A 24,044-nucleotide genomic window follows, 5' to 3' on the forward strand; every position below is an offset into this window, starting at 1 on the left:
ATTACCCGTGAATGCGATTAGGTATTGTTTGGCTAACATGTTACATGGATTCAATCTAAGGAAAAGCAAATGTAACATGATGGTATAGAGGTTGCATTACTTTTCCTTGTGTGTTTCGTAAACTTCAATAACATCAAATCATTTGATTCAGCACCATTCAACCAATCTGCATAAATTGGCCCTACCATTCTGTCTAGTCCTTGTCTATTCTCATAACTGTAACATTGTTTTATATTTCATGTTTAGAATTGTTTTGGGGCACTTGATGGAACTCACATTCCAATAATAGTGTCGGCAGAAGAAAGACCAAGATATCGAATTTTTTAATTTCAATCATTTTTAATTTACATGAGCTATCCAAACATTGAAATTTTCAATTTCTGTCATTTAAAAAAATTCGACATACATAAATCCAAACACTAAAATCTTCAATTGCCAGAAATTGAAATGACGGAAATCTAAATTCCGTCATTAGAATTCTATCTAATTTGCAATTCCTTCATCCAAATGAAAGCCTAAAGAAAAGCAAATGTGACATGATGGTACAGAGGTTGCATTACTTTTACTTGTGTGTATCGTAAACTTCAAAAGCATCAGATTCAGCACCATACAACCAATTTGCATAAAATGGCCCTAGCATTCAATCTACTAGCAGCTATGTCCTTGTCGATTCTCATAACTATAACATGTGTGGGGCTCCATAATGAGCTGTGGGTTTTTTTATTTGTACAGGTATTGTACAGTGCTCAGGGCTCATTTGCAACATGAAACACACTTTGCACGACAGAAATAATTGAAGGGAACTATACGGACGGAGTATAATAAATTTTCTTTTGGCTACCTAACTGATATGTGACAACCTGCATGATTTCCACAATTTGATATATGATAAAAATTGTCACACCAGATCTGGCATTGGCAATCATCTTAGACTCAAAAACGAACATTGTAAGGCGGAAGCTAGTTGATTAGTCCAACAATCCATGATCACGCACCCATGCACACCACATATATCGATACCTCTCCTTAATCTCGGAACATAAAGTTCATATTTTTGGATGAAATTAATCTAACTCATTCTAAGGGAAGAGGCATAATGCAGGGTGCAGAGACTACACAATCAACAAAGCAGTCCAACGTATCATAACAAACATTCGTACAGAGTTTTATTCAGTATGACTAGTTCTATTTTACTGAGAATTGGATCATAATATATGTTGGGAGACACTCACTAAATAGATGAAAAAGAAAAGAAAAAAAATTAAGCAGGGACACCAGCAGATTCAAATATAATTAGTAAAGATGGATTGGTAGCCGAGGTTCGACTATTGCAAGAAGTGGGAACTTCCGAGGTGTTATCAATCCATAAACCTCCTCCATGTCCAAATCTTCTGTTTTCATATTCTCAGGCAATTTCCAATTGAACCCATGTAACATGTTGGCCAAGCAAGACCTTATCACTTTCAGTCCAAGACTATAACCAGGGCACATCCTCCTTCCTGAGCCAAATGGTAAGAACTCAAAACTCTGTCCCTTCACATCAATTGCCTTCCCTAAGAACCTCTCAGGCCTAAACTCATCAGGTGCATCCCACAGCGTGGGATCTCTCCCCATGCTCCATGCGTTCACAAACACTATAGTTCCTTTGTAAATATCATAGCCTGCCACATTGCAATCTTCAAGAGCTAGACGTGGTGGTAGCATTGCCACTACAGGGTGCTTCCTCATGGTCTCTTTCATAATTGCATCTATATAAGGAAGGTTCTCGAGGTCTTTCTCTTCCACCCATCTCTCCTTCCCAATCACTCTGTCAAGCTCTTCTGTTGCCTTTTTTATGAGGTTTGGTTGTTTTACGAGTTCAGACATTGTCCACTCCAAAATGTTTGCAGACGTATCACTGCCTCCAGTTATCAAGTCCTGGTTTTAATTTGAATGAACAAAATGAATCAATTATGTTTGTATCTTTATGCTGTGTCTTTTACATATCTTATTAGGAGAAAAATTTTGTTTTAACGGACTACTGTGTGGTACATTTGTATATATTCACAGTCCGACAACATAAGTTTAGCCAAAGAACATTACCCTAATTTTTGGAAATTTAATAAGAAATAATAAATTTAAGAAGCACATACCTGAGTGAGTGCCTTGACACTGTCATAAGTGAGCTTAACTTCAAGATCATTAGGGTCATCAGCCAGCCGCAACAGTAAATCCACCATGTCCCCTGCCACAAATTTCTCCACTCCTTCCTTCCTTGCCTTGTGTTCATCAAGCACAAACTCATAAAAGCGGTCCAATTTTTTCGTTAAGGCCTTCATTCGCTTTACATACCCTTGCAAGTCCAAAAAATTAAGCCAGGGTATCCAATCCCCTATGTTGAATACCCCGCTAAGCAAGAACAACTCATCTGATGTGTCCTGAAATTCTTTGAATGACATTATTGAACTCTCAAATTTGGACATGCCAAAGTACTCCTTCCCGAACACAATTCTGCTCATAATGCTAAGAGTAAGGCGTGACAGATGCTCTTTGAGCACAACTGCCTTCCCTGACAAGGCGTAGAGTCGTGAAATAAAAGCACGATTTTCCTCAACCCGAATGTATTGAAAAGACTCTAATTTTTTCGAGCTAAACAGCTCCGTCAGAAAAATTTTGCGGGCTTGACGCCAATATGGACCATAAGGTGCCCAAGTGACATTGAGGTAGCCATAAGTGAGGTACTTGCCTACTGCAGTTTGAGGCCTAGAGGCAAAGATGTGATCATGTGTCTTTAAAAATTGTTTTGCCATTTCTGGAGATGAGGCAATTACAACTGGGTAGGAGCCAAATTTGAGCTGCATTATTGGTCCATAAGTTTGGGACAATTTATGAAAGGATTGATTAGGCAGACGACCAATGAGGTTGAGGTTGCCAATTATAGGCCATGGTTTGGGGCCTGGTGGAAGGTTTGGGCGTTTGGGAAAGAGAATTTTGGAGAGAAGGGCCAGAGCAGCTACCAGTGCAAGGGTTATAACAGTCCAAGAAAAAGCCTCCATTAATATGCGAGTTGTGGCTGTAATGGTGACTGATCTTGCAGGTAATTTATAGTTGAAGCTAGCGAGTAGGTAGTTTGATTTGTGTCTACCAAAGAATCACGTTATAAATGAGTTCTAGTGAAACCATATGCATGTGTATTTACACATTAATCTCGTTATAAATGTTTTCCTTTTATAAAAGGAAAGAGTTTTTCTATTTAAACTTCACACTTTTCTTTGTTCACTCCAATACTTAAATCATTAAGCTCTTAAGTTTTATTATTGTGTAAAAAGACAAAAAAGGTCATCTAACTTAATACTTAACCCTAATACATCTATACACACACCCCCACACACCCGGCCACTTGGAAGAATTCAAATTCAATTTGAGTTTCCTAAGCGGCTGGTATAACAGTCATCCTCACACCCATAGACTGAATCAAACTCTTATATGCCCTTCCTTGAAAAAACCAAAAAGTCAATTTGAGTTTCTTCTATGAATTGGCTTAGATATCTTGAAGACTATGTGAAAGACTAAAGTTAGGATGGCCACATGTAAAAGGGTGATTGATGATACAAAATTAAAAGCTTTGATGACTATGAAGTGTGATTGCTGAAAATAAAACCAAAACCTCTTTGGAATTTTAATAATAAATAAAATAAAACCAAAACATCTAATACAACTTAATAATAATAATAAAATAATGATGTTACACATTTGACAACAGTGTTTTTATCTCTAAGTAATGTGAGGTTGAGCTGAACTTAGAGTGGTGAGAGGCAAGATAGCGGGGTGTGAGGTGTGGGGTTGATGAGTTTTTTTTTGTTTTTTTGCCGTGTGTGTTTATTTTAAAGGTAGTTTGGGAAGATAGTGGTTTTCTTAAAAATTGTGAAAATTTGAATTAGAAGTTTGGGTGAACAAAGGGAAGTGTGAGGTTTAAATAGAAAAACTCAAAGGAAATGCCCCAACAATCAGAAACTGTTGCTTTACTCACTGATTAGGGTTGATTTTCGAACAGATCGGATTGGAATTAGGGTTCCAATTCCATTCCAAAAAAAATTCGGAATTTCAACATCCATTCCAATTGGAAAAACTCGGAATTTTCGGAAACTTTTGGAAATTACATATATTGGAATATTTTTGGAAAGTTTCGGAAAATCATTAAAAAATTGGGAGACTTTGGAAAAACACAAAGGAGAGAGAAATTTTGTAAAAGAAGCCAAAATGGACAAAATTACCCTTATTTATTTTTGGATTTCCTAAGGAATCTTTTACATTTGCATGTCTTTAATTTGAAAGTTGAGAGATTTTTCTGTCTCTTTTGAAAAAGTTTTGCTTTTTCCAAAAGTGAAAAAAAAAATTTGGCCAAAACCTAAATTTACTTAAAAAATTTAAACATGTCTAACAATTTGAAAGGTTAAAATTGGCTCAAATTTGAAAAATCATACGAAAATCTAGAAAAACTATTGTATGCTATCACTTATATGTTGTTATCCTTTATGAAATAGCTCGTCTATGTCTATTTGGTCATTAAGTCATATGAAATTCAACATGAAACTATTCATTATGTGTAATCTAAACTTGAATCCTCAATATATTTCTTAATTCGGAATCTTGAAATACATTCCAATTCCAATCCTTTTTTTTTTTTTTGGAATTTTCGAATTTCAAAACTTTCATATGTCGGAATTAATTTGGACTCACCAAAATCTTGAAATACCATGCGCTAATCTCCATCTTAATGTTAATTTCTCCATAAAACTGTTTCAACTTTGCTTACATGGATGCATGGGATGGGATGTTTATAAAATTGCTTGCATATTCCACGGGTACCTAACTTCCAGATTGGGTCAAGAAGTTTTTTTTATTTATTTATTGTACAGAGAAAGCAAAGCAGAAAAGAAAAGGAAAAAATTTGTAGCAAGAACATTGCAGATTCACATATGATATGATCAATAAAAGATGGATTGGGAGCCGAGGCCCATGACTGCAACAAGAAGGGAAAATACTACTGAATCAAGAGTTAATTGGTTAAATTCTTCGAATTTTCTTTTTATAAATAATGTAGTTGTCGAATATTATTGTTTTGTTTTCCGAATTTTTGCTTAGTGATTGCCGAAATAACTTAATCTATGAGGTCAACATTAACATGGGTGAGTATAGATTTATGTGCCAACCCAGATTCAACAATATCAGATGTTAATATACTAATGCACTCTGATATTGCCTATTGTTGACTTCAAAAATCTAAGGTAAAAAAAGACAGATGCAACATCGAAGAAAGGTTGCAACTTGGATCACTAGTGTTTCCTAAAGCTTCAATAGTGTTGAGAGTGTTTGTTTCACATTGAAATGTTAAGAGACCTAACCTAGCCTGAGTTTATAAGGAATTGGACTACTCCCCTCATGGACAATTAGTTGAGTTAGAACCTTAACTTCCTTCATGGTATCAGAACAAGGCTTAACGGTTGGGCCCAACGCCACACGTGCTCCCACGTCACCCAATATGTATTGTTCACGTGTTAGGCTGAAAATTCACCACACGCATGCGGGAGCGTGTTGAGAGTGTTTGTTCCACATTGAAATGTTAAGGGACCTAGCCTGAGTTTATAAGGAGTTGGACTACTCCTCTCATAGTCAATTGGTTTTGAGGTATAGCCTTAAAATTCAATCAATCTGCATTGGCAATAACAAAATAACGCTAATTTCAACAATAGTAATAGTAGCATGTGCTAATCTCCATCTTAATGTTAATTTCTCCATAAAACTATTTCAACTTCGCTTAAACGGATGCATGGGATGGGATGTTTATAAAATTGCACGCATCAACTTTTCTGAATAAAATACACATATCCAGATCCAGATTGGGGCAATAAGTTTTTTTTAATTGTACAGAGAAAGCAAAAAAGAAAAAGAGAAAAAAAAAACACTGTAGCAAGAACATTGCAGATTCACATACGATATGATCAATAAAGATGGATTGGGAGCCGAGGCTCCATGACTGCAACAAGAGGGAACTTCCTTGGTGTTGACAATCCAGCAACTTCCTCCATGCTCAAATCTTCTGGTTTTATATTCTCAGGCAATTTCCAATTAAACCCATGTAACATGTTAGCCAAGCTGCACCTAATCATTTTTAGTCCGAGGCCATAACCAGGGCACATCCTCCTTCCTGAGCCAAATGGCAGCAGCTCAAAACTCTGACCCTTCACATCAATTGCCTTCCCTAAGAACCTCTCTGGGTTGAACTCTTCTGGTGCATCCCATAGTGAAGGGTCTCTCCCTATGCTCCATGTGTTTATGAACACTCTAGTTCCTTTACAAATATCATAACCTTCCACTTTGCAATCGTCAAGAGCTAGATGTGGTGCAAGCATTGCAACCACAGGGTGCTTCCTCATTGTCTCTTTCATAATTGCATCTATATAAGGAAGGTTTTCGAGGTCTTTCTCTTCCACCCATCTCTCTCTCCCAATTACTCTGTCAAGCTCTTCGGTTGCCTTTTCGATGAGGTGTGGTTGTCTTATGAGTTCAGACATTGCCCACTCCAAATTGGTAGCAGAGGTATCTGTGCCCCCTGCTATTAAATCCTGTTTTTCAATCAAAAAATGGGACAAAATGTGTTTCATATGATCATGTTTCTTTTACCACAACCTATTTTTGTCACGCAAAAAAATAAGTAAAGCAAATAAACTGAATGTTTTGGATAGTACCTGAGTGAATCCCTTGACACTGTCACGGTTGAGCTTAACTTCAAGATCAGGATCATCAACCAGCTGCAACAGTAAGTCCACCATATCTTTTGGCACAAAATTTGTCTCTTCTTTCTTCCTTGCCTTGTGTTCATCCAATATATAATCATGGAAGAGATCAAATTTTTTCTTTAAGGCCTTCATTTGCTTTACGTATCCTTGTAAGTCGAAAAATTTAAGCCATGGTATCCAATCCCCAATATTTAACACCCCACTAAGACACACCAACTCATCTAACATGTCCTGAAATTCTCCCAGTGTCACTGTGGAAGTCACAAACTGAGACTCACTAAAATACTCCTTACCTAACACAATCCTGCTCACAGTGCTAAGAGTTAGCCTTGAGATATGCTCTTTAAGAATGACTGGCTTACCTGACAAGGCATAGAATCGCGATGTAAAAGCGCGAATTTCCTCGACACGAATGTACTCAAAAGACTCTAGTCTTTTTGAGCTAAATAGCTCGGACATGAAAATTTTTCTCCCTTGACGCCAATATGGACCAAAAGGTGCCCAAGTGATGTTTCTGTAGTTGTAAGTGAGGTATTTGCCAGCTGCAGTTTGAGGTCTAGAGGCAAAGACATGATCATGCGTCTTCAGAAACTGTTTTGCCATTTCTGCTGATGAGGCAATCACCACTGGATAGGAGCCAAACTTAAGCTGCATTAAGGGTCCATAAGTTTGAGATAATTTGTGAAGGCATTGATGTGGGAGAGGTCCCATGAGGTTAAGGTTGCCAAGTATAGGCCATGGTTTTGGACCTGGCGGAGCTTTTGGTTTGTGGCTTTGGGAAAATATAATTTTTGATAGGAAGGCCAGAGTAGCTAGACATGCCAGGGTCAAAACAACCAAAGAAGAAGAAGCCTCCATTGATGTGGGTTGTGGTGTAATGGTGAGAATTTGAGGTGATCTTGCATGTATTTATAATGCATATGTATGTACATGATGATATACTTGTTGACCATTTTTAGTCTTGATATTATTCTCGTGGGAAATTTTTTATGTCTCAACTTTAACTCGATATACCCTACACTCATGTAAATGAGGTGGAGTTTAAGTGAGCAGGTAGGTGTGAACAAATTGTAGGGTATGGTATATGTATAGAATTTCCCTATTCTTATTATTTTATTTAGGGAGAATAATGGGATGCTATTGGATATCAATTTATAATACCCCATATATTGTCCATAGTTTTTCCCAAAAAAGAAAAATATTGTCCATACTCCATAGTTTGTCTATATTACCAATTTACCAAATATCGATGAAATAACAACTAAATTAACATACGAATTCGGTGTTTATTTAAAGGGAGTCATGCTAGAGAAAACATATTTTATATATCACCAATATAATGGATCTCACTTTTATTAGAATGTTGTGCACAAAGTGGTCTCTCTAGCATTTTTCTTAATTAAATACTATGTGTGTAAACCAGGTATCCTTGTTGAGAAGTCAACTAAATCCCAATATATTTGGGATTGAGTGATTAGCCAGATTATATGTAATTGATTGTACATGATTTGCTTTCCTTTATTAGTCTCTTGATTGTATAGGAAATTTGGGTATAGATACCCTTGACACTGTAAAGAGAAAATAATCAAGTAATCAAATATTCTTCCTTTGATTACAATTTTACATGGTATCAGAGCGAGGAAAAACCTAGCTCTTGTTTTTCTCTTTACCGTCAAAAATCCCAGCTTTCTCCTTCTTTGTTTACGTTAGCTTTCTGCCATGGCTAATGACAAAGAAGTTGAAACTTCTTCCAAGGATGGAAACAAGTCTGAAGTTTCCAACCCTTTTTTCATTCATCACTCTGACCATCCTGGCATGGTTCTTGTATCCAAACCGTTGAATGGAGACAACTATGGGACATGGTGTCGTTCCATGCGAATCTCCTTGAGTGCCAAGAACAAACTTGGTTTTGTTGATGGCACTGTCAAGAAGCCTTCAAAGACAACCGATCCTAATGAGTTCTCTCTTTGGCAACGTTGCAATGATATGATCCTATCTTGGATCTTGAATTCCCTTGATCAAGACATAGCTGATAGCGTTATCTACTCTGACACTGCTCACGATATATGGGAAGATTTGAAGGAGCGTTTTCTCAAAGCAACGTTCCTTGAATTTTCCAGATCCAATGTGACATTGCTTCCCTTACTCAAGACCAAATGTCGGTTGCTGCTTATTACACAAGACTTAAGGGGCTATGGGATGAGTTGGCATCATACAGTGATGTGCCAACTTGTACCTGTGGTGCCATGAAAGATCACGCTGAACGTGATGAGAGGAATAGGGTGATGCAATTTCTCATGGGTTTGAATGATTCATATGCTGCTGCTCGTGGACAGATTCTTCTTATGCAGCCCCTACCATCCATACGCAACATCTAATCCTTAATTTCCCAATAGGAGAAGCAACGACAACGGGACTCCTCATACTACCTTGGAACCTGCTGCAATGGTTGTTCGCCAATACCAGGGACCTTCGAATTCTAATTGCAAGCCTCTTCATTGCACTCACTGCGATCGGGATCATCACACAATTGATACCTGTTATAAACTTCATGGTTATCCTCCCGGGCATCGACTGCACAAATCCAATCGAAACAAGAAAGGCTCAAGTTCCTCTGCCAATCACGTGCAGAACAATCCCACTATGCAAGAATTGAAGTCTGCCATGCCCAATCTATCTGCAGTGAGTATCAACAGATTCTTACCATGATGAATGATAAGAAAGAGCCACAAGCAAACTCTGCAGGTTTGTCATATTATCCTTTACCTTTACACCGCTGGCTGATTGATAGTGGCGCAATGATCATATTACATCCACCTCACATTCTTTTACGCCCACAAATAACCCTTCCATTCCACCAGTTGTATTGCCTAGCGGTGAAAAGGCTTCTATTATTTCTGTTGGGAATGCTTCTCTCAACTCATCTCTTTCTTTAAACAATGTCTTCTATGTACCTAGCTTCAAAGTTAATTTGATGTCAGTAAGCAAACTTACACAAGGACTTCATTGTTCCATCTTTTATTTTCCTATTTGGTGCATTTTGCAGGACTTGGCTACGAGGAAGCGATTGGTCTGGGTAAACAGAAAGGAGGTCTTTACTACTGGTTTATTTGGCGTCGACAAGCCTTCCCTTCTCCCACCATCTTGCAACCATGCTCATGCCTCAACTCACCTCTGGCACAGCCGTTTAGGCCATCCATCATCTTCTCGTTTACAATTTTTAGCTAAGAATGTTATAAATTTCCCTTTTTCAAATAATGCTTGCGAGGTTTGTCCCTTGGCAAAGCAAACTCGATTACCTTTTAATTTAAGTTCTATTCCTCTTCTAAACCATTCTCTCTTATTCATAAGACATTTGGGGGCCACATAAAATTGCATCTTTTCAGGGGCTCGTTATTTTCTAACTATTGTGGATGATTTTACTAGGTTCACATGGTTATTTCTCATGCAAACTAAATCTGAAACACAGTAACCTGCTTAAATCATTTTTTGCCTTTGTCCAAACACAATTCAATACTCAAGTACAACAAATACACGTTGATAATGGAGGTGAAATTTCTTCCATGCGTAGCTTCTTTCACTTAACATGGGGTCATCTATCAACATACTTATGCGTCTACACACCACAACAAAATGGTGTTGTAGAGCGCAAGCACCGACATATCATAGAGATGGCTAGGGCTTTACGTTTTCAGGCACATCTCCCTATTTCTTTTTGGGGAGAGTGTGTTCTCACCGCCATTTACTTGATCAATCGTCTTCCCACTGCCCTTTTATCCAAGATATCCCCATATGAGAAGCTGTACCATAAACCTCCTTCTTATAACCACAGCCGCATTTTTGGTTATTTAGCCTATGCCACCATTGTCCAACCTTCCCATAAATTTGATCCTAGAGCCAAACGATGTGTTTTTCTTGGTTACCCTCTCGGTCAAAAGGCCTACAAATTATTTGATCTTACCACCAAAAAAAATTTTACTAGTCGTGATGTAGTTTTTCATGAGAGTCACTTTCCTTTCCAAACTCTCCCTTCTTCCTCTCCCACGGAACCTCCACCTCCTGTTTTACCTCTTCCTTTATCTGATTTGTCATCTCCTCCATGTCTATCTCCTGACTTACCCTCACCACGTCCTCCATCTTCTTCTACCCCACCCGATCTCCCAGCTTCTTCGACACCGCTGCCCCCATTTTTCCCTCCCACACCACTGCCGTACCGGCTCCGTCACAACCTTCCTCTCCTTTTGTACCACCAGCCCCCATCCGCTACTCTCTTCGCCACAAGGTTAAACCAGCCCATCTCCACGATTATGTTTGCTCACAGGTTACTTTACCTACGCTTGACCAATCGTCGGACTCCTTGCCATGTCGCACCAAAGGTACTCGTTATCCCCTTTCTAATTTTCTTTCTTATCACCGTTACTCACCATCACACTTTGCTTTCATTGCTAATATTAGTCGGCCAATGGAACCTAACACTTTGCAGAGGCTGTTTCTAATCCACACTGGCAAGAGGCCATGCAATCTGAACTTGCAGCTTTGGAATCCAATCAGACTTGGTCCCTCACTTCTCTTCCACCTGGGAAGCAACCCATTGATGCAAATGGGTCTATAAAATCAAGCATCGTTCCAATGGCACCATTGAGCGCTATAAGGCTCGTCTAGTGGCCAAAGGATACACTCAAACCTGAAGGTCTTGACTACCATGACACATTTCTCCTATCGCCAAAATGGTTTCGTTCGGTGTGTTCTTGCTCTTGCCGCTGCCCACAACTGGTCTTTGCATCAACTTGACGTCCACAATGCATTCCTTCATGGCGATTTACATGAGGAAATCTATATGTCACCTCCTCCGGTCTTCGGCGCAGGGGGAGCATTTGGTATGTCGCCTTCACAAATCCTTGTACGGATTGAAGCAAGCATCTCGCCAATGGTTTTCTAAGTTCACTGAAGCCATACAAGATGCTGGTTTTACTCAGTCCAAAGCCGATTATTCACTTTTTACCTGCAAAAATGGCAAGTCCTTCACCGCTCTTTTGATCTATGTTGATGACATCTTGATTACAGGAAATAATTTGGCTGCCATTGATGCTCTTAAGCGATTTCTTAATACTCGTTTTAAGATCAAAGACCTTGGTGCAATGACAGGTGCTTGTTGTGAAATTACTTGGTTGCGTTATCTATTGCAAGACCTACAACTCCCACTCAGTGACCAGCTACTTTACACTATGATAACCAAGTTGCGCTGCACATATCGCCAATCCAAAGGTTCCATGACAGAACTAGACACATTGAAATCGATCGTCATTTTATCAGTGATAAAATTCTGGACAGAAATGGTTACAAGATATATTTCATCTCAACAACAAGTAGCAGACGTGTTTACGAAGGCCTTGGGAAAAGAAGATTTTTCGGCTATGGTGTGCAAGTTGGGAGTTCTCAATATTCACTCTCCAACTTGAGGGGGAGTGTTGAGAAGTCAACTAAATCCCAATATATTTGGGATTGAGTGATTAGCCAGATTATATGTAATTGATTGTACATGATTTGCTTTCCTTTATTAGTCTCTTGATTGTATAGGAAATTTGGGTATAGATACCCTTGACACTGTAAAGAGAAAATAATCAAGTAATCAAATATTCTTCCTTTGATTACAATTTTACATTCTCCTCTATGACGTGTCGTTCTCCAAGGTTGGAATGTACTTCGTGGAAGATTTGCACATTAAGAACAACTATCATAGGGTAGAGAGAATGTATATATGGTTTACTTAGTGAGAATAGTTATTATCTTTGTTCAAAGATAGGTGGAGGGTATTTACAGGAAGGACAAAGTAAAGATATTTGTAAGGAGGTCTTCCCCCCTTTCTCCTCTGGTATGGGTTTCATTAAATGACCGTCGTGCTTACTGTACATAGGTCAGGTGGCGAAGTGACCAATAACCAAGGATGGAAGATGCAATAAATGGTCCCTCTCCATCATCAATCCTGTTCACCCGGGTTTTAGAGGGTGAGGCAACACTTAGTCCAGGATAGGATGTGCCGTAATTGACCTTTCCCCTCTCATCAGGCTGTTTATTACAAAGGTCGAATGATCAATTTGACAAGGGTCTTGGTGAAGTCTACTGGCTATTAATGCGCCTATGGTGCTCGGGTCGGTGTCTTAGACAACCGAGTGCTTATTCAGCCTCTGGTTTGTCCTATCCCTACCAGGGAGCTCCACCATACACTCGGGTCGGATACGAGTGATCCGTATGTTGTGGCCACGTGGTGATTTGCAATCAGGTTCGGCTCGGGCCGGTGTACGAGTGATCTGGTCAGTTGTGGCCACATGGTGATTTGCAATCAGATTCGGCCTCGGGTCGATATACGAGTGATCTGGTCAGTTGTGGCCACGTGGTGGTTTGCAATCAGGTTCAGCTGCAATGATAGTATGAGCTGTTAACAATGTGGAAGGTGAGTCTAATTAAATGCTACGTGGAAGGTGTGGCAGCAAACCCAATCTCGAGGTAATCAAATGGTGGTTTTAAAAATAGAAAATCACGTTCTGTGCAGACTCACAGGGATGTGATCCAATGTAGTGTAGTGCTTTAGTTAGAAAAAATAAAAAAATAAAAAAATAAAAAAAGGTGTAGTGGTTATTAACATAGATTTATGGGCCATCCAAAATCTTTGGCTGCAAATCATGTTATTATGTTAAGGAGGGTCCTCCCTTTCGGATGACACAATCCATTTCTAATTTGTTTTTCACATGTTAATTATCTCCTGCTGCTAATTAAACATATGTTTCAAAAACAAATCATGTTCTTAAACTGAGAATTCGTATGATAACACATACTTGTACAGAAGCAAACTGGGGACCACTACTAGTACGAGAGATGCTTTGTGTTGTTTGTTAAAGTTGTTTGCTTTCTGTGTTTAGTAAGAGTGTCCTGATTAATTAGCTTTAAAATAAGAATGTAGTGGTTAACAATCATTTGCATGGTTTTTATTTTTTTTATTTTTATCAAGAAGAAGATTCATAGACCTCTTAATAGAAATACCACTTAGACTAATAGCAACAAAGATTTGTAAGAAATAAAAAGAAAATGCCAACATAGAACACAAGTTGCAGAGCATTAGACTAGTGGTTGCCAATATCATTCACGTTTTACCAACTTTCTTTTTCTTAACAAACAAAAGCTAGCGCACGAGCACAACAATGCAGATCACACACACAAACAAAAGCACAGAGAGAGAGAGAGGAAACTTGATGGCAGCGTAAGTGCCAAACCATCTGGGTTTTTCACGGGCTCTGCATCAATAATTTGACTGTGGTTGGAGGAACTGGTTAACATGGCAGACGGAGACGCTAGTCAGATGATCAGAGCCAAGTGCTTTTTTGGGTTTTGGCATCTTTAATTTGGAGTATCCATGAACATGGATAATAATTAAAATAGAAAATGGGCAAATGGATTCAAAATATTATATAGACCACTAGTTGTAGGGCAGTAGACTAGTGGAAGTGGTTGGTAATATCATTCACGTTTTACCAACTTTCTTTTTCGTAACAAACAAAAGCTAGCACACAGCAGAATGCAGATCACACAAAAACAAAAGATTAAGGCTTGAAAGAGACAATATGTAATTATTTCTGATATTAAGAATCTCCCTTGGATGAAGTCAACAAGCATGGATAACATTACAGATTCACATATACTTGGCAAAGATGTCTCCCAAGTCTTGAAAGGACATTATACATGGTGTTATTTCTTAAGGTTTTGAAAGAGACAACATCACAACTTCACATATAATTAATAAAGATGGGTTGGGAGCCGAGGCTCCATGACTGCTCAAGTCTTCTGTTTTCATATTCTCAGGCAATTTCCAGTTAAATCCTTGTAACAAGTTAGCCAAGCTAGACCTTATCATTTTAAGTCCAAGGCTATAACCAGGGCACATCCTTCTTCCTGAGCCAAATGGAAGCAGTTCAAAACTCTGCCCCTTCACATCAATGGCCTTCCCTAAGAACCTATCAGGCCTAAACTCATCTGGTGCATCCCATAGTGAAGGGTCTCTCCCCATGCTCCATTTGTTTATGAACACTCTAGTTCCTTTGCAAATATCATAACCACCCGCATTGCAATCTTCAAGAGCTAGATGTGGAGCTAGCATTACAGCAACTGGGTGCTTCCTCATGTCTCTTTCATAATTGCATCTACATAAGGAAGTTGTTCAAGTCTCTCTCTTCTACCCATCTGTTGCTCTCAATTACTCTGTCAACCTCTTCGGTTGCCTTTGCGATGAGGTGTGGTTGCTTTAAGAGCTCAGACATTGCCCATTCCAGTGGTAGCAGAGGTATCAGTGCCTCCAGCTATTAAATCCTGATTTGAAAAATGGAATAGTTTAGATTGTAAGGGTATGAAACAATATGTGAAGATTATCAACTTTTGTGAAAAATGGAATCGCTGAAGAACATGATTAAAAAACCTTTTGAAATCAGAGCTAATAATTTATCAGTTGATAATTTCAAAAGGTTTTTTTATGCACCTCATGACATTGTTCATGGTCCCAACTTTTGTGAATGTTAATTGCATGCAGATTGGGCTCAAGAATTAGTCTTTTTGTATTCTGAAACAATGGCACTCATAAGCAAAACCATACTCATGAAAGACTTGAAACAGACATTAAGAATCTGGCTTGGATGAAGAAAAGAAGATACTGTTTCATTCACAAAGTGTAAAATCAGTAAGGGATTATTGATTACATTGAGGCATTATTATTTAATGGCCGACAGTCTAAAGCTTGCAAGGACATTACAGATTCACATGTAATTAATAAAGATGGGCAGGGAGCCGGGGCTCCACAACTGCAACAAGTGGGAACTTCCGAGGTGTGGCCAATCCGAAAACTTCCTCCATGCTCAAATCTTCTGGTTTCATATTGCCAGGTAATTTCCAATTAAATCCATGTAACAAGTTAGCCAAACTAGACCTTATCATTTTCAGTCCAAGGCTATAACCAGGGCACATCCTCCTTCCTGAGCCAAATGGCAGGAGCTCAAAGTTTTGTCCCTTCACATCAATTGACTTCCCTAAGAATCTATCGGGGTTGAACTCATCTGGTGCATCCCATTGTGAAGGATCTCTCCCCATGCTCCATGTGTTTATGAACACTCTAGTTCCTTTGCAAATATCATAACCTCCCACATTGCAATCTTCAAGAGCTAGATGTGGAGCTAGCATTACAGCAACTGGGTGCTTCCTCATTGTCTCTTTCATAATTGCACCTACGTAAGGAAGTTGTGGGATGTCTTTCTCTTCTACCCATCTCCCTCTCCCGATCACTCTGTCGAGCTCTTCGGTTGCCTTTTCGATGAGGTGTGGTTGTTTCATGAGCTCAGACATTGCCCACTCCACAGTGGTTGCAGAGGTATCAGTTCCTCCTGCTATTAAATCCTAATACAAAATGGAACAGTTCACATTGAGGTTTAGAGTGGGACCAAATTTAAATTAAGATTTTTTAAAAAAAAAAATCATCACGTCATGTGATGAATAAAATTTGGTAAATAAATTTGGTGATTGTACATATAAAACATACATATCTGAGTGAATCCCTTGACACTGTCATAATTGAGCTTAACTTCAATATCTGGATCTTCAGCCAGCTGCAACAGTAAGTCCACCGTGTCCTTTGGCACAAAATCTTTAACTCCTTCCTTCTTTGCCCTGTGTTCATCAAACACATGATCGTGAAACCGGTCGAATTTTTTCTTTAAGGCCTTCATTCGTTTTACAAACCCTTGCAAGTCAAAAAACTGAACCCATGGGATCCAATCCCCTATGTTCAAAACCCCATCAAGCAAGAACAGCTCATCTAACATCTTTTGAAATTCTTCTAGTGTCACTATCGAACTCTCAGATTCGGACGTGCTAAAATACTTCTTACCCAACACAATTCTACTTATAATGGTAAGAGTTAGGCGTGACAGATGCTCTTTGAGCAGGGTTGGCTTGCCTGACAAGGCACAGAGCCGCGAGAGAAAGGCACGATTTTCCTCAACACAAATGTATTCGACAGTCTCTAGTATCTTTGAGCATGAGGTGCCCAAGTGAGATTGCTGTAGTTATAAGTTGTGTACTTACCAGCTGCAGTTTGGGGTCTAGAGGCAAAGATGTGATCATGTGTCCTCAAAAATTATTTTGCCATTTCTGCAGATGAGGCAATCACAACTGGATAGGAGCCAAACTTGAGCTGCATTATTGGTCCATAAATTTGGGACAATTTGTGAAGGGATTGATGAGGCAGAGGACCAATGAGGTTGAGGTTGCCAATTATAGGCCATGGTTTGGGGCCTGGTGGAAATTTTAGCTTCTGGGATTGGGGTAAGAAAATTTTTGAGACAAGGGCTAGAGTAGATACCAATGCCAGGGTCAAAATAGCATAAGAAATAGCCTCCATTATGGGGATTGTTGCTGTGGTAAATTGGTGAGGAATTTAGATGGGGCTTGGAGGTATTTATGTAGTACTTGAAGAATTGAAGCATGTAGATGCTAATGATATTTAAATTCATTTTAATATTCCCATTTTGTTTAGACCCTTTGATATTTCTTAACCCTTTTAAATTCATTTTAATATAATTTAGCTAAATCTCTGTGTCTGTCAAGATTTGAATAATAAAACTCATTAGTCGATAAAAAAATGTGTTTAGCACTAATCTTGTGTTTGTTTAGCACTAAGCTTAGGGCTTTTTCAGTTGCTTGCCCCCAAAAATTTCAGGAGGTTATTAAAATGAAAAACCCTTTGGAAATCCAAGTCAATTTTTTTTTCAATGGGAATTGATTTATCATCTTTTCAAACAATAATACACTTAACATGTTCCATTTCAACGTGGCATTAGGAAAACCATGTATTATAATAGCTACCTACACGTCGCTTTACTCGTTTTACGGGTAAATATAAAACGTGCACTAACACTGGTCAATGGCCATCCCGTCAATCTTATCAACAGTATCTTAGTCTCTTGGTCAATGATCACGTGAAACTATCAAGTTAATCCCTATTTTCTGAGTAATTTTTGAATGTTCTAGATACACCACGTAGACAGTGTACCATCCAATAGATGGAAGACATATAGAATATTGGCAATATAGTAATTTTTGAATGTTCTAAAACTTAAATTTACTTTTTCTAATTCGGCATTCAATGGACCTTTCTTTTTCTTTTTTCACATCATAGGTGCTAGATTAATGTCATCTAAATCATTTTTTTTCTCTCTTTATGCCTAAAAAAGGTTAAGGTATTCTTTATACTAAATTTACACATATTATACAGATGCTAAGATTCAAATTCAAGATCTTGTCTGAGAGAACAATTGCTTCAAACTAGTACACTAGTGGGTCTTTTGCAAGATCGTTCGTCTTTGTTGTTCATATGACATTCGTTAATTTATGTGTCAGAGATTGGGCTTTCATGTAAACACAAAATGGGCTGATTGAGTGCTACATCAAAGAAACAAAGGTTAACTTGGCGAAGTCATTTTATAGTGAGGGTATTATATATGGCCCTTATGTAAGGTTCTATCTTTTAACCGTTATGTTATTCTAATCAATTTTATCCAACGGCTAACTAATTTAATCCAACAATAAAGAAATAGGGTCTCGCTTAAGGGCCATATATAATGCCCTCACTACAGAATTCTTGTAACTTGGCATTTTTTAAGGATGTACATGGTCTGAAGATGGTATTTGTTGAAAGCCCGTGTATCCCAAGGACCGAAGAGCTTAGTGTGAAACGCTAGTTACGTCCTGGAAGCAAAGCCCATGTCCATTATGTACACAGCACAAGACCAAAAGTGTCCAACCATGCAAGCCCAATACAGAAGCATATTAAAACTCTCCTCCTCGGCCATGCAATTTTGCATTCTTGGATTAGCCGAAGCCGGGCAGAATTCACACGCTTCTTAATTTCCTAGAAGCTGCTATGATTTTGCTCAGAAACCAAAAGAAATTATATAAACTCATAGCTTTTAAACTCCACACCACAACACAAATGGAAACTCATAGCTTTTAAACTCATCCTTCTTCTTTCCTAAAACATTCAGAAAATCAAAAACGCTCTCCTTCTCTCTCTTTTGTATATTTTTTTTACCAGATCTTTCAAAATTTGAAGTTTTGAGGGTTGGGTGGGGAGAAGGAATGGCGAGGGACAAAAGCATAGACATAGTCATGAAGCATAAACGTCAACGACAGAGACACAAGGGAAAGGAAGGTGGTGATGGTGGCCGCCGCCGAGGCAACGGCAACGGCTGCTACCGTCTTATGATTGGCTTTTTTAAGCACTTCCTTCTTGTCCTCTTGTTGCTGTTTCTTCTTTACGTTTGGCAGCTGATTTTTGGCGATCGGTAACAGTAACAATTCATCACGAGGTAGGTGAGTAATCGACGCTGACACTCCATGCAAAGGATATATGCACCTTATTAGCCGTTTGATGAGATTGGTAAGCAAGCAAATGTTTTGTTTATCAACGGCTGAGATTTCGATATCAATTGCCGTAGTGGGTGGATGGAGCTCCATGCAATTGATTTTTATAGCAATGTTTCGTTAATTTTAGCATACAATATTGTGTATTTTTGTTCTTTCTTTCTGTTTTGGGATCTTTGTTGATCATAGGAAAAGAAAATTGTACATGTTTGATCAAAGTCAGGAACTTTTCTTTTGGTGAGGCAAAAAAGTTATATCACCAAAGACAAAGTTGAATTCAGTCTGAATGTGACCGGCATGAGACTTGGAATTGGAAGCATCATCTAAAATTTGTATACACTAGTCAAAGCAATTGAACTGGTCTAAGTCGCACATGAATATGATAGGTTGACTTCAGTATTTTGGCCATGTGAGATGTGACCATCGGTGACCACCCCAGACTCTGTCATGAAAAATAATTTGCATCATAATTCTTGTAAAAGTAACATTTATATATGGAGAAAAAGTTCCTCCTATTTGAAATGGCAGATTGACAGTATCTTAAATCAATCACGTATTATAATATGTAAAAATTCAAATACATGGCGCTGTGTGATTGATTTATGATGATGTTAGAAGACATATCAGGTAGAAAAAGTTGTTCTCAATTATAAGAGTGCAATTTTTCTAACTTATGGGCTACGTAACACAAAAGCCTCCTCCTCTCTCCTTTTTTTTTTTTTCTTGTTATGAAAGTGAAGAAAGATGAAGATATTGCTTTCAGCTAGTTTGTTTTGGGCTGCAATAACACAATATTTGGGCTATAACATATGAATACCACTAGGCCTCGAGTGTTCTTGCAACCTGAAGAGTAACCCAGCCTACCATGGGCTACAAAAGACAGGACCCAAAACCCATTGCTTTTAGCCTGACCCACTTTCCACTTTCCCTTTTTTCCATAGCAAAGCAGCTTCAGACTATTCTATTTTATTTAAATTAACAACACAAATCAAGGGGGTCTAGCCTAGTGAAAAAAGGTCATGATTTGCTGACCAGTAATTTCAAGTTCGAATCTCCTTTCACCTAGGTAGTATGCAGTAACTATTGTTTGTATTAAAAAATAAAACACAATGAACTCTCAGTTGTGTCAAAAACTAAACGTCACTCAAATGAACGAGTGTCTTCCCTTTTGATGTGGAAAACTTTGGTCAAAGTATAACAGGCAATATAAACAAAGTAACATCACTTGTAATTTTTTTTTTTAAAAAAAAACCTTCTTACCTTAAAGTCCCTAGATTATTCAGAATAAAGGAAAAAAACTCTGTTCCCTTCCCCAACAAATATCAACGGGGATTTTCTTAAAAGCTCAGATAGCAAAATGTTGTATAGATCAGCTGAAAAGCATATCAGAATTTCTGAAATACTTTGACAGCAGCTTTCAACAACCAATGTTGTTGTTGTAAGTAACTTGTATGGATTGGAGATAGAAGAGCAGAAGAAACAGAGCATCTCTGCATGTGCAAACTCTCACAAGCTGCCAAGAAGAAACAGAAGGGAACTTTCTGATTCCTACACACACTTTTATACAAGGCAGGCACACCTCATTTTTCATTGGTTTACACACCCTTTAAGAAGGCACACCTACAGAGGGATATGATTATGTTTCTTCTTCTTTTTTAATGATAATGAACCCATGAACTTCTTAGTGAGAATCTTTCTTTTTCATCACCCAGTCTCAGTTATTTATTGCCCCAAACTTAGGACAAAGGAACTTCAAAAAATTTATCCAAGCATGAGATTGGAAATTATTATAAAAGTTGAACCGCATTTGAAATTTTCCATCATGCACACTCCTGGGAGTGGAACTGGACCTCATTGTGCTAGCTAGGTGGTTGAACTATTTTGTCATGGTGCTATGTGCTTTAACTATTTTGTCACTTAATAAAACTTCCACAGGCTTGTAGACGAGAGTAACATCTAAATTATTCGCGCAAGGAGTTTGAAGTAGCTCAATAAGAGATTTATCCATGTACTCCAAATATTAAATTTAATTCCCTTCTCGCTAGATCGCTTGTTTAAAAAAGAAATATGTAAGCATTTTTCATTCATATAACGGCAGCCTTTGTTCCCTACTTTAGATATTTGAAGTTCCACTTGAAATTAAAAACATATTGGGTTGGGGACCTTTTAATTGTTGTACTGGCACCAAAAGAAGCACTATAAAGAAGTGGGGAAAAGTTCTTGCTCCACACAAAAGTGTGATGGGATGAACCTCTGTTATCCAATGTTGCTCTCTGCCACAGAGCAATTAGAGAGCAAAACAGAGTGACTGTAGAGCTGTGGGGGCAACTTCTCCCCATTGAAAAATGAAAACTCCATTGGCCTAACAAGCATGCGACTTGCCCCGTTTAGTGGCTCAAGTTTGTGTTATGCTGATGTGAGAAACCAACCAGAATTAGACAGGTTGAGAGTAGAGAGAGGCCCACAGGCAGCTAGCTGCACATCATGGATCACAAGCTCTTATGATCTGTTTCCCATATTTGGACAATTAAAAGGATATATCAAAGAAAGTGGCTTTGTGGCTCCATCCCCTTAGAATTATACCAGCTTCCAATTGTTGCCAATTGCTTAATTCCCATTATTAACAGCACCGAGACATTTTGTAATATAAATTTCACGTGTATTGAGCTTTGTAGGGCCATTAGCCCGTCTCTTTGAAATCTCAACACCTTGAATTGCTATTGAAGCACCATCAAGCTAGTCCCAATGCAGCTTGATGGCTTTAGATCCCGCTTGCGCACAGTATCCAATTTGGTCTCTTGCAATGAGGCCAAACGCACCTTATCTTGTCCAACTCGGTAACTCTGTTCACTTTGATCCAGTTTAGACCATTTACTTGGCTTTCGCAGCATTCAACATTTGCTGCAATGGATATGAATTTCAGGTTATCTTGTGCTTTTCAAGGAGATAATGTGGTTGGTGGTATGCTTTTGTAAATTCTGGGTACTTGATTATTCAGCTCAACTATAAGTGTCAACCCAATTATTATGGACCTCACCTAAGAATAATGGCAATGCCCACTACTCATTGTGTGCCCAAAGTAACAGTTATCATCAAATTAGAAAAATAGCTCAATCCTTACATGCAACGGGGTGTATACTTTGTTCTATATGTCTTCATCTTTATGTGTTTTTCCTTAACTTAGAGTTAAGTTTCGAAACTCATAGCTGAAAGAGATGAAATTATAGGATTCCTTCCTTAGAATTATCAAAGGGGTCACATAAATTAGGTGGGGTAAGTAAACTAGGTACATGCATATGATAGTGTAGGAAAATAAGAGGTGATGTTGAAGTTGTTTTCTTGGACTCAAAGGAGCTGATAGGAGGAAAATGAAAAGAAAAAGAGGATGAGAGAGATGAATGGCAAAAAGCCCGTGGATAATATGGTAATTGGAAATGCAAAGAAAGAGTGCAAAGCGTGCATAATTTTGTGCACTTTTTCATCAGAGAGAGAGAGAGAGAGAGAGAGAGAGAAAGCGTTGGCCCGATTAGCGCCACCATCTGCGGTTTTCTTTGGTGGGGCCCCCACATTTCAGATCGTGTATACACTCTCATGTGCTAGAGAATAATTGAGCTCTGCATTTTGGCCTTTTCTTTTTCTTTATTTACAGGTGGATTTTAATTTTCCTATTTCACATATTTATACATGAATTTGTAAAGAAATTGAAGTTTATTAGCTCATTGGGTAAAACTAACTTTTATTGGAGACACTAATCATACTTAGAAAATGGTTTATTGAACAACTTTAATCAAGTGTTAATCATACTTGTAGCCAAAACTACATCTTATTAACAAAAGAAAAAACCAACTTAATCTATCATTATCAAACTACATTAATATTAAATAAATCGTATTTTCTTATCGTGTAATGTGATGTGGTAATTGATATGTCTACTCATAATTCAGTTTCTTTTTCTTTTTCCTTAGAGAAACATAAACGATTATCTGCATTTGAGGTTTTGTATTATAAATAAATTCTCCTCGCTCAATATTAGCTTATAAATAAAATTAAAATAAAAAGAAGTGATCCCGCTGACCATCATTTGCGCGTGAGGGAAGGGGAGGCTTCCCTTTGAATGAAGTACATGCACGCTACCTGCCACGTGTTAGATAGAGAGGGCTTTTTTTTTACAAATTTATAAATAAACTCAATTTTAGACATGTATTTATAAAAAAACCCAAGACTATTTAAACATAGAAACACACCCAAAATCAACCCAAAGTCAACTTTTTTGTGTGTTTATAAATGAGTTTTGAGTGTGTGTAATGATAGATTTTGGGTGTGTTTATATGTTTAAATAATACTTGAATTTTTTTATAATTTTAACTCCTATTTTAAGTGTTTTAATGAAACTCTTTTTCTTTTTTTTGGGCCCCGGGGAGAGGGTCGTAGAAGTAAACAAATGTTTAGAATTAAAAAAAGAAAGAAAGAGAGATCCAGCCACTTTTTGCAGTTATGTAAAGAATCCAATATCCAATCGGATATTGGAAAGTGGAAATGGCAGGAATGCCATTCCCTTCCCGGTCAAAAGAAGAGCTCAGAAAAGTTGGACTTGACCGTAAAAAGTAGCCGTTACATGACCGTACGTTACCAATCCAATTCCCCAGTTTAAAAAAAGACAAAATCATACCGCGTAATTTGCATGACCCACAAATTTAAAACAATTAAAAATAAATAAATTTGCATGCCATAAGAATTTTTCCTTTTTTTCTTCTTCATCTCAAGTTTAATAAATAAATGCCCTTTGTCTTGTGTTTTGTTTACAGATTA

General features: G+C 38.0%; 3 protein-coding genes and 1 pseudogene across 4 annotated transcripts; all 4 read right to left on the minus strand.

Annotated features, from left to right (window-relative positions):
- Window positions 1-1,113: 1,113 nt before the first annotated feature.
- LOC103340660 (trimethyltridecatetraene synthase-like) lies at window positions 1,114-3,109 on the minus strand. Its single transcript, XM_008244097.2, has 2 exons — window positions 2,133-3,109; window positions 1,114-1,917 (listed from the first exon to the last, which is right to left on the minus strand). Exons 1-2 carry the CDS (start codon window positions 3,033-3,035, stop codon window positions 1,294-1,296), a joined length of 1,527 nt encoding a protein of 508 aa, XP_008242319.2. The 5' UTR covers window positions 3,036-3,109; the 3' UTR covers window positions 1,114-1,293.
- Window positions 3,110-5,765: 2,656 nt separating this feature from the next.
- On the minus strand, window positions 5,766-7,646 carry LOC103340595 (trimethyltridecatetraene synthase-like). Its single transcript, XM_008244027.2, has 2 exons — window positions 6,729-7,646; window positions 5,766-6,605 (listed from the first exon to the last, which is right to left on the minus strand). The coding sequence occupies exons 1-2, from the start codon at window positions 7,635-7,637 to the stop codon at window positions 5,982-5,984; spliced, it is 1,533 nt and encodes a 510-aa protein (XP_008242249.2). The 5' UTR covers window positions 7,638-7,646; the 3' UTR covers window positions 5,766-5,981.
- Window positions 7,647-14,425: 6,779 nt separating this feature from the next.
- Window positions 14,426-15,320, minus strand: LOC148914555 (dimethylnonatriene synthase pseudogene; annotated as a pseudogene).
- Window positions 15,321-15,428: 108 nt separating this feature from the next.
- LOC103340596 (trimethyltridecatetraene synthase-like) lies at window positions 15,429-17,210 on the minus strand. Of its 2 annotated transcripts, none has more exons than XM_089042903.1 (2): window positions 16,354-17,210; window positions 15,429-16,201 (listed from the first exon to the last, which is right to left on the minus strand). In XM_089042903.1, exons 1-2 carry the CDS (start codon window positions 16,634-16,636, stop codon window positions 15,588-15,590), a joined length of 897 nt encoding a protein of 298 aa, XP_088899029.1. In that variant the 5' UTR covers window positions 16,637-17,210; the 3' UTR covers window positions 15,429-15,587. The 2 variants fall into 2 exon arrangements, with proteins under 2 accessions (XP_088899029.1, XP_088899030.1); XM_089042904.1 differs by having other exon boundaries at window positions 15,429-16,211; window positions 16,354-17,209.
- Window positions 17,211-24,044: the final 6,834 nt, after the last annotated feature.

The sequence above is a fragment of the Prunus mume genome, linkage group LG8 (assembly GCF_029339155.1).
Source record: "Prunus mume cultivar Tortuosa linkage group LG8, ASM2933915v1, whole genome shotgun sequence".
Taxonomy (NCBI): Eukaryota; Viridiplantae; Streptophyta; class Magnoliopsida; order Rosales; family Rosaceae; genus Prunus; species Prunus mume.

Excerpts from the sequence above, each read along its gene's own strand:
- LOC103340660 (XM_008244097.2), bottom strand. The coding sequence starts at position 3,035 with ATGGAGGCTTTTTCTTGGACTGTTATAACCCTTGCACTGGTAGCTGCT. Across the intron at positions 1,918-2,132 it reads GTGTCAAGGCACTCACTCAG|GACTTGATAACTGGAGGCAG; the intron begins GTATGTGCTTCT and ends AATTAAAACCAG.
- LOC103340595 (XM_008244027.2), bottom strand. The coding sequence starts at position 7,637 with ATGGAGGCTTCTTCTTCTTTGGTTGTTTTGACCCTGGCATGTCTAGCT. Across the intron at positions 6,606-6,728 it reads GTGTCAAGGGATTCACTCAG|GATTTAATAGCAGGGGGCAC; the intron begins GTACTATCCAAA and ends ATTGAAAAACAG.
- LOC103340596 (XM_089042903.1), bottom strand. The coding sequence starts at position 16,636 with ATGTTAGATGAGCTGTTCTTGCTTGATGGGGTTTTGAACATAGGGGAT. Across the intron at positions 16,202-16,353 it reads CAAGGGATTCACTCAGATAT|CAGGAGGAACTGATACCTCT; the intron begins GTATGTTTTATA and ends AGGATTTAATAG.